General features: G+C 59.3%; 1 protein-coding gene and 1 pseudogene across 1 annotated transcript; one reads left to right on the top strand and one right to left on the bottom strand.

Moving 5' to 3' along the window:
* Positions 1-4,884: 4,884 nt before the first annotated feature.
* On the top strand, positions 4,885-8,696 carry LOC116831563 (tubulin alpha-4A chain-like; annotated as a pseudogene).
* Positions 8,697-8,752: 56 nt separating this feature from the next.
* On the bottom strand, positions 8,753-12,853 carry STK16 (serine/threonine kinase 16). Its single transcript, XM_032791660.2, has 6 exons — positions 12,614-12,853; positions 11,590-11,723; positions 11,150-11,270; positions 10,745-10,840; positions 10,545-10,666; positions 8,753-10,458 (listed from the first exon to the last, which is right to left on the bottom strand). Exons 1-6 carry the CDS (start codon positions 12,716-12,718, stop codon positions 10,320-10,322), a joined length of 717 nt encoding a protein of 238 aa, XP_032647551.1. The 5' UTR covers positions 12,719-12,853; the 3' UTR covers positions 8,753-10,319.
* Between the last annotated feature and the right edge of the window lie 557 nt (positions 12,854-13,410).

The raw sequence follows: 13,410 nt of genomic DNA, 5'->3' as shown, positions 1-13,410 counted from the left end.
GGATAGAATGTAAAACTACCAATTTGATTCGGTCCCAGCGTACGGAAAAACTGTTCCGCTCCTTTAGTGGAAGAGCTTGCCTTGAGATTCTGAACCTACTAGAGTTGGCAAATGGGATAAGTGAGGGTGCGCCCCTACAAGTGGTTCTGTGTTAGGTTGGAGGGGAGTCAAGGGGGGCTGAATGCCAGACATTTTGGAGACGCTCGAATCCTAACTTATCTGTGCGAGGGTTAGCAGATGATTTGCCAAAAGTGGAATTTTGCCTTCCCCACAATATTAAATCAAGCAAGCGATTTTCTTTGCCTTTTTGCAAGGGGAACAGTTAACCAGCTTCTCATTTCAGCCCTGGTTTTGTCTGCAACCGGTTAAACAGTTGCAATTCCCTGACTGTTGCCATGGAGCATTTCGTTATAGGTCCTTCTACAGGACAGTTCAGACTTCCCCTTCTTAGAACATGGGACTCGCCAGTTGGATTGACCCAAGGAGTCCACAGAGCTCTGTATCCTGTCTGACAGGTGAGCCAAGCACAGATCTTCAGGAGGTGCAAGAACCCTGCCAAATGCAGCAATAGCATGTGTGTGCTAATCTTCCCTACGTGAGGTCTCATTTGGTCTCTAATCGTAGAGATTCGACTTATGCCCTGCAGCCTGGGTTCCTACCTGCTGGTGTGGTGGTTGGAAACAATAGTGCTGCTATACCCCATTATTTGACTCCATGTGCTGCCCTTTTGAGAATGGGATGGATGGGATTCGGCTAGAAGATGAACAGGCTCCTTCAGCTGGAACGGCGGGCTAGTAAATTGCTTTAGTCTAGTCCATGCCTTGCTAAAGGAAACTTCTGGTAGTGGGTTTTATCAGCACAAGCTTAATTCTCCCCCCACAGGAGCATTTAGATGTCAGCACATCTTTTTAATGAGCACAGCCAGATTGCCCAGGAGAACATTGCAGTCTGTTGCAAGTATTTCCTGTGATGCTGCGTCATGCCTCGTTAGACAGTGTCTAAAATAATGAAGCTGTTGAGAGTTTAAACCAGACTTCCATCATGCTGAATATTTGTTGGTGTTTATTCCAATGACTTCTACTGACAACTCAGAAAATGTCCAAGAGCTAGAGAAGCAAAATGCATTTCTGCACCAAAAACTCTTGCTGTTGGCTTTGGCGTTTCATCTTGGCTTCGAACCTGGTATGGTAATAATGGTTCCAAGTGGCCTGAGCTTGTTAAAACAATTGATGCTTTGCTGCAGGAGTCAGACTTTGGATCTTGGAGTTAACAGTTCACATCAGGGTGGGAGACATTGCGTGTTGAGATTTCTAGAGCAACAGTCCAAAATGGGATGGTGATTTCTGCATTGGCAATGAACCTGCCTGCAGGTAACAGCAAAGTCTGAATCTAGTGTTACAAATCTATTGACATTATTAGTACCAAAGTCAAGTTCAGTTACACAACATCTGCTATTTCTGTTGCATTTTGAAGGACTTACCCAGTTATTAATGGAGGGTCACGGAGACAACTGAGCTGCTAAGGAGAGATTTGATCACATCCTTCTATAACCCGGGGAAGCGTCTCAGCAGCGTAGTTGGGGTGACAAGGGGCATTGTGATAGTGGGATTACCGGACGAGCTAGCCCTAGCACGCACACGACGACCGCACTCACCCCGTGCGTCACCCTCTTCAGCATCCATCCTCGAAACCTCTCGCGAAGTTGTTTATGGGAAGCCCAAGAAGAGGAAGCACCAGCTCTGCTTGCAGCTTGCCACTTCACACAGCCCCCCCACCCACCGCCTCAGACTGTGGTTTCCTCAGGGAATGCAGCTATTGAACTGGCAGCACTTGTGAGGGCCTCCACTGTACCATGTCACCCACCGGTCCCCCCAGGGGGCAGTGCCTAGAAGACGCTCGATGGAACCTGTACTGCACCTACACACACCTCAGCCTCATCAAGGCCTCAAGCCCAGCCCAGCATGTCCAGGAGACCTGTTCTGCCATGGGGTGACAGCTCCTCCCGGGGTAGAAGTCACACCTGGAAGTGGGGGTCATGTGGTCAGGACGAGGGACATCAGCGGAGACCGGTGCCCATTCTCCAGCCGATGCCAGCAGGTCCATCGCCCGCCTTCCCGATTTCGCCCGCCCCCGCCCGCGGAATCACCAGCTACCGCCTGCGCTCAGCGCAAGAAATAGCTTTGGAACACTAGTAGCACACACCAACCAGGTCTTGTGAATTACCAAGCCAGCCCCATCCGTCCAAGCCCCTGACTCGTTCCAGCGCGGCCCCCGCTCAGCCGCATACTGGGGGGCTGGGACCCCTTCCCCAGGCTGTTGATCCCCCTGCCCCGGCAGGCTGATGGAGCCCGGCCTTGGTGCACGGCTGCTGGGGGCAGCTTCGGCGATCCTCTCGAGGCAGGGCGCGTCGGCGCCGCCTACTTCCCGCCGCCGGTCGCCCCACCGATGGCTGGGCTCCCAGGCATGGGCCCAGCTAAGGGGGCAGGGGCGGGCGCACGCACCCAGGAGTGCAGCCAGGACCGCAGCTTGGGAGATGGGGGTGGGTCCGGAGGTCTCCTCTGAGGAAGGTGCCAGGGCCCAGGCCGCGCTCGCCAGCGAGAGACGGTGGGAACTGCGGCCCTCAGCCCAGATCGCGGGCAGCAGGCCAGTGCCTCTCGTGAGAGGCGTCCTCGGGAGCGTTCCGCGAGCTGTCAGCCCCGCCCGGGCAGGGCTGCGATTACCTAGTTGGACAGGGAGCCCGGCCGCACACTATTTCCTGCGGAGCAGCCCTCTCGGCTGCATAATTAATCCCCCTCCCATCCCTGCGCTGTCAGGCCCTCTAGAGTCGGCCGGCGCGCCCAATAGCCCACCTCCGGTGGCCTCTTCCTCGCCCCTGACCGTCTGGAGGAGCGAGCGCGTGGCCCGGCGGTGGGTTTCTCGTGTGTGCCTCAGGTAGGCCTGGGCGCGGGTGATCTCCCCGCAGACGGTTGTACGCTTGTGTCTCTGCGGTTGGTTCGGCGAGCCTCCTTCCCACCTTGAGATGGCCCCACGGGCCCCCCTCTGACTCCAGTAGTCGTCGTGTTTGTTCCGCAGCTGAGAAGTAGAGGGAGAGACAGACTCGGGAAAGGGGGCCAGGGCTCTGCCCCGCCCCATACCCTGGACCGAGACCCTGTGCTCTCTCCGGCATGATCTCCTCTGCTAGCCCCCATTTCCCTCTGTAGTGCAGCTCCGCCTCTCCGCGGCACCCCGGCCCCGGCCTTGCCGGCCCTGGTGAAGATGGGCCCGCTAGCGGACCGCACTTGCCGGTTTCGCCGGTTTTCTCGTGCTCAGCCGCGGTTGCGGGTGCTCGGTTAGAGACTGCCGGTCTAATGAGCGCACGGTGGACCGCTATAGTACACAGTCCCGAATTTGAAGTCCCGCATGGTAAAGGGTGGATGCGGTAACTCCCACCCGAGGGCCTCGCTAGCCTCACCATTGTAACGCGCTCACGCCACGCGCCTGCGTGATCTCGAATACAGGATGGGCTGTCTCCTTCACGTCTCGGAGTTCTAGCGGCGCCAAAGGAAAAGCTGGTCTCTCGGTGGCGACAGCGTTCTTGCCTGACTCGAGCAGGACTTGGGTGACAACACCGCGTCTTACTATTCTAATAACTTGTGCGTTTGATGGTGCCGACGCAGAACGATGCAGCCCTGGTGCCCCCTCCGCGCGCCGGGAGCGCTCGCGCGACACGCTCACGGGGCGGGCTACGCGATTCGCGCTTATGACCTCGCTCACCCCCGCTTCTCCAGTTTAGCAGGGTGAATTCGTGTCTATGGGCTGGTTGCTGTTTTATATGTAGAGGGTCAGGGGGCGTCCAACGCCTGGAATCACCGAGCCAGGGAGCGCCAGATGACCTGGCAGAGGGGGAGCGAGACTAACACTCCCCGCCATAACACCCCTGCTGCCTCCCATCCTCCCGTCACTCACAATGCCGGACCACCCAGTCCCTCTCCCCCCCCCCCGGCAAAGTCCTGCTACCTTATGGGTTGTCCCTACACCTTAGCTTGGCCACTCGGAGGGTACCCTCCCCTAGGGCCTAGCTATAGCCTCATTGGTGTGTGACCGCATTCCCTCCTCATGGTGTTGATCTTCATACCCTCCTCCACCTCTCAGTGGTGCTCACAAGCCAGACATTCCTCGACTTAGGGTGATATCCCTTCCCCCTATATAAGGGAGATATCCCCCCCCTGGCAAGGGGCACACACGTTCAGAGATGGTGTTATCCCCCTTCCCCCCATGGCCCAAGGATCTACCACCAGCCTTGGCTCTAGACCCGAATCGTGCTTTTACTCCTTCCGGACCCTCTAGTGGTGAGTTACCCTCCCCACTGTCAAATTCCATGGTGTTTACCATCCCCGCATGCTAGGCTTACCCGCCCCCCACGCTTGAATAAGCCCGATGGCTGTCTTACTCGTGCTCTCCCCCCATGGCATTACTCGACCTCTCCCCTATTGAGCACGGCAAGCAGTGGATTACTCCCACCCCCAACAGCAAATACCATGGTTGTTACCCTCCCATAGGCGAGATATACGAGCCTCCCGTGCAATCCCTTTTAGAAGTGATTACCCTCCCCCCATAGGGGATTACAGCCCCGGGAAAGCCCATGGTGTTACCCTCCCCCCATGGCATTAGACCCACCGCCCGCAACGACTATAGCCCATGGTATGTACCCCCCTTCCACGTGGCGCCAAGCGGGCTCCCCTAGCTGCTCCTGAGGGCTGGAGCCTGCTTGGGGGGGCCTGCCCTGCCTGGGAGCCCCAGGGCTGGTACAGCTGGTTCCTTTGTTGGGGGGATGGGAGAGAGAGAGGGGCTGAGTGACCCAAGGTCCTTATCTGGCCTTGCAGGCCTGGGGCTCAGAGCTGCTATGGGGCAGGAGCCTGAGGGGAAGGGGAGTGTTCAGGAAAGGGGGATTCTGCATCTCCCCAGTTTGGGGGGAGCAAGGCAGTGTCCACAAGCTGTGCAGCAGGGCTGTTCCCCTGCCACCAGTGCCCACTCAATGCAGCTGGCTCTGTGCAAACAGCCCCTGTGCTGCTGTGGGCACAGCTGAGCCCGCTGCCTCTGTTCCCCCTCTGGGGGCCACAGCTCTGTGCTGCTGGGCAGAAGGGCCTTATTGCCCATTACAGCACTGGTGGGTACTGGGCAGCCTCCCTGCCCTCGCCACAGCTCTGCTGAGGCCTCTCAGTCCTGACCTGCAGCCCTGTCTGCTGCTGGGTTCCCGTGGGATTGGGAACAGTGCATGCCCAGGCTGGCTGGGAGCAGCGAGGGTGGGACTGGAGCTCATGCATTAGGTATGTGCTTGTCAGCTCAGCACCTGCCTGACGCTGGAGTCCTGCTCCTCCCCTCTTGCTGCAGCCAGCGGCTGGGCTCTGCAGGCCCAGAGCTCGCCCCAGGGCCAGCCAAGCCTCTGACTTGACCCTGGGGACTCCAGGCAGCAGTAAGCTGCCAGGGGCTGCTGCAGTCCTTCCCCAGCGAGGGGGCTGGGCACCACCTGGGAGGTTGATCCTAGCCTGCCACTGAGGTGCTGTGTGGCCTTAGGTGAGTCACTCCCCCTCCATGGGCTGCTATTCCTCCCCTGCTCCTGCCCTGCCACTTGCTCGATGCCTGTCCTTGGCTCCGAAGGGGGCAAGTGCCCAGCACCGTCCCTGTGGCAGGGAGCTCCCACAGTACTCTGCGGCACCTTCTCCCAGGGTTCTAGCAGCAGGGTGCAGCAGACACAATCCTCACATCTGACTGCTGCTAGATCTAGGCAGGGCCTGCTCTGTGTGCCTGCGTGGGGAGGCACTGCTGTGCTCCTCCCCCACACCTGCAGTCTGTGCGGAGCTGCAGGGTGGCAGCCATTTGCAGCCTGTAGCATTTTCCTCTGTGGTGCTGGGCACCAAGGTCGGTGGCTGCGGGGAGCGAGCAGCCTGTTCTCCCCCCGCCCCCCAAGTGAAATGGAATTTCTGTTTGAGAATCCTGGGCTTTGGCACTGCCTGGGCAGGGGGAGCTGGTAGAGGGACTTGTCTCTTCTCCAGCTGTGCTGACCAGCAGGCACTAAATCCTGGGCTGTCTGGAGCCCTCACTGAATGGAGACTGGCTGCTGTGACTCCCCCGGAAGTGTAGGGGAGCTCTGGGCCCCATGGCACCACCCACACTGGTGTGGGGCTCTGGGTTCACTGGCCTGGAGAGGCACCTCAATGGCTCTTCTCTCTCTGCAGCGTGAATGTATCTCAATCCATGTCGGCCAGGCCGGTGTCCAGATGGGCAACACCTGCTGGGAGCTGTACTGCCTGGAGCACGGCATCCAGCCGGACGGGCAGATGCCCAGCGAGAAGACCATTGGGGGAGGGGATGACTCCTTTACCACCTTCTTCTGTGAGACGGGCGCAGGGAAACACGTCCCCAGGGCGATCTTCGTGGACCTGGAACCCACTGTGATTGGTGAGCAGAGATGCCAGCACGTGCGGGGGGGAGGGCGCCCTGCTCGCTACTGTAGGATTTAGGGCTCTAGCTGGGGGCTATCTGCCTCCTGGACTGCCATGCACAACAGCTGGCTAGGGCAGCTTTGCCCACTCCTGTTGGCTGGGCAACACTTGCCAGGCCATTCTGCCTGGCCTGCGCTGGGCCTGGCCTCCCCGCTGCAAGGGAGTGGCAGGAGGACACGACGCGCTGTGAACACTGATGCTCGTTCTCCATGACACAGGCTTGGGGCCCAGAGAGACGCTCCTGCAACACCCTGGCACTGCTGAGCTAGGCTGAACTCCCTCGGGCAGTGGGTACCACTCCCTGGTGTTGAAATGCTGTGCCCTGGGGCCTCTGCCACACCCTGGTGGCTTCCCGAGAGAGTCCATCTGGCAGGCTGCCCCGGGCCCTTCTGTTGGGTGGAGGACAGCCATCCCTGGTGCCTAGCAGGCCAGCTCAGTGCACCCCCCTCTGCTGATGTCAGTGGGGTGCACACAGGAACATTCAGAGGGTGTGAGCAGCAACCCTGCTGCTTGGGCCAGGCTGGGGCAGGAGCCTGGGCTGTGCAGTAAGCAGGGTGGGGTACAGACAGACTAGAAAAGTGTGTGCACCACTGGTTGAGAGGCCTGTCCCACCCCCTCCTCCTGTCTCTCTCCAGATGAGATTCGGACTGGCATCTACCGCCAGCTCTTCCACCCCGAGCAGCTCATCACTGGCAAGGAAGATGCTGCCAATAACTATGCCCGTGGGCACTACACAATCGGCAAGGAGATCATTGACCAAGTGCTGGACAGGATCCGGAAGCTGGTATGCAGCCTGTCAGAGGGGATCTGGGGGGGGACCTGCACTCTGCCCAGCCAAGTTGCTGCTGAGAGGGCTCCAGCTTCTCACTGCCAGGCCCAACAAAACATGGCTAAATAGGCTCTTGAGAGCTGCACTTGGCAAGGGGTCTGGGAGCTGGAGGGCTCCCTCCTCATGGGGGCTGGGGGGATGGTATGTCTGACGTGGGCGTTGTTCTTCTGTGGTTGGGTCAAGCTGGCCAGGTGGAATGGTGGAAGTCTCTCCTCAGTCTGTGTTCTCTGCTCTCAATCCTTCTTTGGCCATGTGCTGCAGCCTGGATTGGCTGGTACTTTGTCTAATGAGCTTCTGATTCTTTGTTTTCCACACAGGCGACCAGTGCACGGGGCTCCAGGCTTCCTTGGTCTTCACAGCTCGAGGTGGCACTGGTTTTCTGGGTTCACCTCTTGCCTGATGAGCGTCTCTCGTTGACGTTATTGGCAAGAACGTCCAAGCTGAGTTCGCAGCTACCCCGCGCCTCAGGTCTCCACCGCATGTTGTGGAGCCCACATCCATCCTGACCACCACACTCACCCTAGAGGCACTCGGACTGTGCGTTTCTATGGTAGATCAATGAGGCCATCTATGACATCTGCCGCAGGAACCCTGGACATGAGCGCCCCACCTACACCAACCTGACGTCCTTATTAGCCGATTGTATTCCTCATCACCGCCTCCCTTCGATTCTATGTGTGCCCTCAATGTGGATCTGACTGAGTTCAGACCAACCTGGTACCCTACCCCCGTATCCACTTCCCATGGGCCACCTACGCCCCCGTTCATCTCTGCAAGAAAGGCTATCATGGAGCAGTGTCGGGTTGGCTGATGTCACAAACGGCTCTGGCTTTGGCCAGCCAACCAGATGGTGAAGTGTGACCCCTGTCATGGAAATACATGGTCCTGCATGCCTCTTGTCTGAGCGTGGTGATGGGTACTCCAAGACGTCAATTGCTGCTAGTGTGCTGCCATCAAAAACCAAGCGCAGCAATCCAGTTCGTATTAGACTGGGTGCCCCAACTGGCTTCAAGGTTGGTATCAACTACCAGCCTCCCACTGTGGTTCCTGGCGGTGACCTGGCCAAGGTGCAGCGGGCCGTGTGCATGCTGAGCAACACCACGGCCATTGCTGAGGCCTGGGCTCGGCTGGACCACAAGTTTGACCTGATGTATGCCAAGCGAGCCTTCGTGCACTGGTACGTGGGAGAGGGCATGGAGGAGGGGGAGTTCTCCGAGGCCCGGGAGGACATGGCTGCCCTGGAGAAGGATTACGAGGAGGTGGGCCTGGACTCCTATGAGGATGAAGAGGAGGGAGAGGAGTACTGAGGCACTAGCTGAAGGACTTTCATATTTTAATTGCAAAATCCTTTAAACAATAAACTGTCTCCTTGGTCTCAAACCCAAGGCTGTGGCTGTTTCTTGCCAGGTGCAGAGCTGTGAGTGTCCCAGGTCTGCAGTGGCACTGAGCGGCTCTTTACAGCCCTGGGGGCCAGGCTGGGTTGTGGCTGGGAATGGGGTCGTAAGACATCCCGGGCAGCGCAACAGCAGGAAGCAACCTGCCCTCCTGATGGCCCCAAACCAGATACTGGGCCCCTAGCTGGGCTGTGGGTGAGTGGTGGCTGCCAAGCCCAGGCCTGACCAGGTGCCTGGTGTGGCTTGGGGATCAATCCAGCTCTCACTGGAGGAGGGGTGGACCTAACTCCAGGTACTGGGGGCTGTGGCCCACTGAGGGCAAGGGCCTGCCAGGGCTGCTCCCCTCCCTGCACAAAGCAGCCAGCATGGCAGGGCCAGGCCTCCTTAGTGACAGGAAGCATCACTGTGGTGACAGGACTAACCAAGGGGAGCTCCCCCATCTGTGCCTGGGCTTTCAGGGAGCAGCCCCAGGACGCTGGGCTGGGCTAGCAGGAGCTACACAGGAGAAGGGGGCATGTTTGGCTCTAGAGGTTTGCTGTCTGCCCCTCCCCCAGGCCTGGCTTGGGAGGGTGCCTGGCTCTTGGCTCAGCAGCTGTAGGACTGGAAGGGGGGCCCTGTCTCACATGGTGGGGGAAGGTGAGCTGGCTGGGTCACACCTTGTGCCCTGTTCCCCCTCCGAGGGCCAGGCTCTGCCTCTGCTCCCACAGCCCCACATGGTGCTAGCCCCTGAGCGCTGGCTCCCCCACAGCCCATAGGGGAGGGGGCAGCCTAGACTAGAACAGCCAGGCCTGGCTCAGGAAAGGGGTTTGTGGTTAATCATTGATTTATGCTCTGGCCCCAGCCCAACATGGCCCTGCTCCCAGTGCTGCCCTCTGCTGGCCAAGCCCCAGCAGCCAGAGCTGGGCTCCCACATCACTCGCACTCAGAACCATGGGCTGCTTGTCCCTGGTGCCCAGGATGCCAGGGGAAGGCTCTCAGCCAGACCTTTGGGGTGGGAAGAATATTGTACTGCCCAGAGGCTGCTTCATCCCTGATGGCAGTGGCAGCCTCATCCCAGCAGGAAAGCCTCCACCAGGCTGGAGCTGCAGCCAGACAGGCTTACTCTACACCCATCACCAATTCCATATGGTCCCCTTCTTCCCCTCCCCCCGCCCCCATTCTCTTCTCTCTGCCCCCACAGCTGCGTAGGCACCAAAGGAATCCTACCGATCCAGGCCATGTTCTCTGCACACACTTTACTGAACAGATAATGCCCGGGGGGGGGCGGGGGTGCAGGATGGGCCCCACCTCCCTTCCAGCAGGAGGAGGTGGCAGCAGCTCTGAGGGAGGGGGAAGGCTAGGCCTGAGCTGGTGGTGCAGAGCCTAGCCCTCCCCATGGCCAAGGAGGCAGCCCAGGGCCCTGGGGAAGGTGAAGTGCTGGTACCATCTTCCCCTCCCCAGCCACTTGGAACTCTGGCATGGGCAGGTGGCTGGGCCTGGTCCTGGGCCTGGCCACCCTCCTGCTCAGGGCATGTGTCCTGACTGAGTTCCTAGGAGTGGGGCATGTGCCAGCCTGGCACTGCAGACAGGACTCAGCACCACAGGGCTGGGTTTGCTTTTCACTTAAAATTCCGCTCAGATGCGGGTGGTGTCCTGGCCACTTGATGCTGCCTGCAGCCCCTCCAGCTGGTCAAGTATGTAGGAGACATGAGGCCGGTCCTGAGGCTTCACCGCCATCATGGAGGAGAGCAGGTGCTCCATGGCAGTGGAATACCTGCAAGAGGCACAGCGGATCTGTGAGGCAGGGGGGTGAACACAGAGCAGGGCCCACCCAGGCAGGCATCAGTGCCTGTTCCTCACCTGCCGCTGGTGGGCACGCGGAGCTGGTTCTGCACTGCCAGAGCCACGCTGTCACCCTTCTGGAAGATGAGGTCATAGGGGCCCTCGCCGAACATCATGCAGTACAGCACACAGCCTAGGGACTGAACCAGGCCAGTCACTGCCTGAGCCCCACCAAGCCAGTATATGGGGGGGAAGGGGTACGCTGAGTGGGTCCTTACCCAGATATCTGTTCGCTCATCAATGACGCAGTCTCTCTCCACGGTGAAGAGCTCTGGTGCCCGGTAGGAGATGGTGCAGCGCTGGGCTGCCCAGTCCTAGGAAGGGCAGAGCACAGGGCCTGAGCCAGGCTGGGGAGGGGCCATTCTCCCGCACTGCTCAGAGCTCCCTGCAAGGCTGCACCTTGTGCCTGGCTCTCAGCAGTGGGGGGCAGGGGCTGTTCAGGGGAGCAAGGCAGGAGGCCCATGACTGGTGTGGGGCAGGGTTAGAGAGGGCCTCAGCCCCAGGAGTGAGGCTGGAGAGCCCAGCTGGTGAGTGAAGTGTTCCTAGACCTCTCAGACCCCACCAGCTGATCCCTGCCCTCCCCTAGGGAAGGGCCCCAGAACACCAGGCAGGGAGCCTTGTACCTGCAAAGCCATGGCCTCCCGGGAGTCCTTGACCTCGATGTGGGCCTGGTTCATGGAGCCTAGGTCCATCAGCACAGGCTGCTCCTCATCATCCAGCAGCACATTGGTGGGCTTCAGGTCTCTGTGGGGTCCAAGAGCCGGCAAGTTCCCTTCAGCTTCTGAGGGGCAGGGAGCCTCCTTGGCAGGTCTACTGGCTCCCAACCCCGCCCCCCTCCTCTCCTGGGGCTGGTGCCCTGCTCTGACCCAAACCCTCCCCCCACAGGTCCAGTACCCCACTCTGACCCAGCCCCCCCTGCAGCGGTCCAGTGCTGGCACGCCAGTTCTGCATGTGAGAATCTTGTGCCCAGTCGCCCGCTGCATGTGCTCCTGCCTTCACAAGGGGGCCACGTCCTCAGGGGCCAGACTGGTGGCCATGGGCACTATCCCCTGGGTGGGCTCACCTGTGTGCATAGCCCTTGGCATGAATGGCTTCCAGCCCCCGGCAGATGCCAAGGAGAATGAGGACAATCCGCTCCTCAGGCAGGAAAGTGCCTTTGTCTCGCAGAGCTTCCACCTCACTCCACAGGGTCCCTCTCTGGCGAGCAAACAGGCGGCTGGTTAGTGGGAAAGCAGGCGCTGGCCAAAGGGGCCCAGACAGCGCTGCCTAGCCTGCCAGTGCTGCCCCGCAAAGGGCTTCCCACACCAGTGCCAGCTCCCAAGATTTCTCAGGCTAGTGACAGCAGGGGAGCAGGAGCAGCTCTGGAGAGTGACAAACTACAGCACCCTGCCCCAGCCTGACTCTCTCAGCAAGCGGCTGCTCAAAGCCCGGGGCCTCGTCCCATCAGCAGCACCTGTGATGCTGCCCACGGACACCAGTCATCCGTGGAACTCGCTGTCATAAGAGACCAGCGGGGCCCAAGGCTCTGCTGGACTCCGCAGGGGCTGGAGGGGTGTCTGGACAGTGCTGGCCCCTTTCTAAAGGCTATTTGCCCCAACTCAACACCTCTGCTGCAGCCATCTGGGAGCTGTACACCTTCCTCTGCAGCTGCTGGGCCCAGGCCCTGCCGGAGCCAGGACTCTGCTGCCTGAGCAGTTCCAGTCCCCAGCTCCTGGCCCCTGCTGTGTTGGGCCCAGTGCAGTCCCTCCCAGAGGTGGCTCTGACCCAGGCTGGCAGGGCAGGGCTGGAGTAACAGCTGCCTGGAGGGACAGTAACCACCCCCCTCCTCCCCAACAGAGCCACAGGCTGTCTCCCCCAGTCCCTTTGCCATTGGCCTAGAGTGCTGGTCCACAAAGACTACCACTCCCAGCATGCATTGGGCCCCAAGGCCAGCTGCAATCTGACCCCTTGGCTACAAACAGAGCCTGGCACTGGCGCCAGGCACAGTTCCCCTAGGGCAGCCTATGGACAGCAGGAATCCAGCCCCAGGGGACCAGGATGGGCACCTCAGGCTGTCTCGGCTCCCCTGCGAGAGGGGGTGGCCTCACCCTGAGAAAGGGCAGCAGCAGCCAGGCCTCGTGCTTGGGCCCCTTCTCCACCATGCAGTGGGCCTCGAGCCGCAGGATGTTGGGGTGCTCGAAGAGGCCATGCATCTCCACCTCGTGCAGGGCTTCCCGGCGGTCCTCCTTGTCATGGCACAGGATGCGCTTCAGGGCGTAGAAACGGCCATCCTGCAGCCCCTCCACCAAGTCCACGTAGCTGAAGCCCCTGAGAGGCAGAGACGCATGAGTGAGGCAGGAGCAACTCCCTGGGCTCCCACCACCCCAGGGCAGGGGGCCACAGACATCATCAAAATAGTAGATGAAATTCAATGTTGGTAAATGCAAAGTAATGGGGGAAACATAATCCCAGAAAATATCATGTTGCCTCTACATAAATCCATGGTACACCCACACCTGGAATACTGCGTGCAGATGTGGTCGCCCCATCTCAAAAAAGAGAGATTGGAATTGGAAAAGGTTCAGAAAAGGGCAACAAAAACAATTAGGGGTGTGGAACAGCTGCCGTATGAGGAGAGATTGATAAGACTGGGCCTGTTCAGCTTGGAAAAGAGACGACTAAGGGGGCATACGATTGAGGTCTATACAAGTATGACTGGTGTGGAGAGCGTGAATAAGGAAGAGTTATTTGCCCCTTCCCATAACACAAGAACTAGGAGCCACCAATGTAATTACAGGGCAGCAGGTTGAAAACAAAAGGAAGTATTTCATCATACAACAGTCTTTGCCAGGGGATATTGTGAAGGCCAAGTTAGAACAGGGTTCAAAAAGAGCTAGAGAAGTTC

The sequence above is a fragment of the Chelonoidis abingdonii genome, chromosome 10 (genome assembly GCF_003597395.2).
Source record: "Chelonoidis abingdonii isolate Lonesome George chromosome 10, CheloAbing_2.0, whole genome shotgun sequence".
Taxonomy (NCBI): domain Eukaryota; kingdom Metazoa; phylum Chordata; order Testudines; family Testudinidae; genus Chelonoidis; species Chelonoidis abingdonii.
Note: the sequence above shows the minus strand (reverse complement) of the source record. Positions and strands in the feature narration are given on the sequence as shown.

Coding starts and splice junctions, on each gene's coding strand:
- STK16 (XM_032791660.2), bottom strand. CDS start 12,718: ATGCATGGCCTCTTCGAGCACCCCAACATCCTGCGGCTCGAGGCCCAC. Junction 11,271..11,589: donor GCCAAGGGCTATGCACACAG/GTGAGCCCACCC, acceptor TGGACCCCACAG/AGACCTGAAGCCCACCAATG. Junction 10,667..10,744: donor ATGAGCGAACAGATATCTGG/GTAAGGACCCAC, acceptor GGCCTGGTTCAG/TCCCTAGGCTGTGTGCTGTA.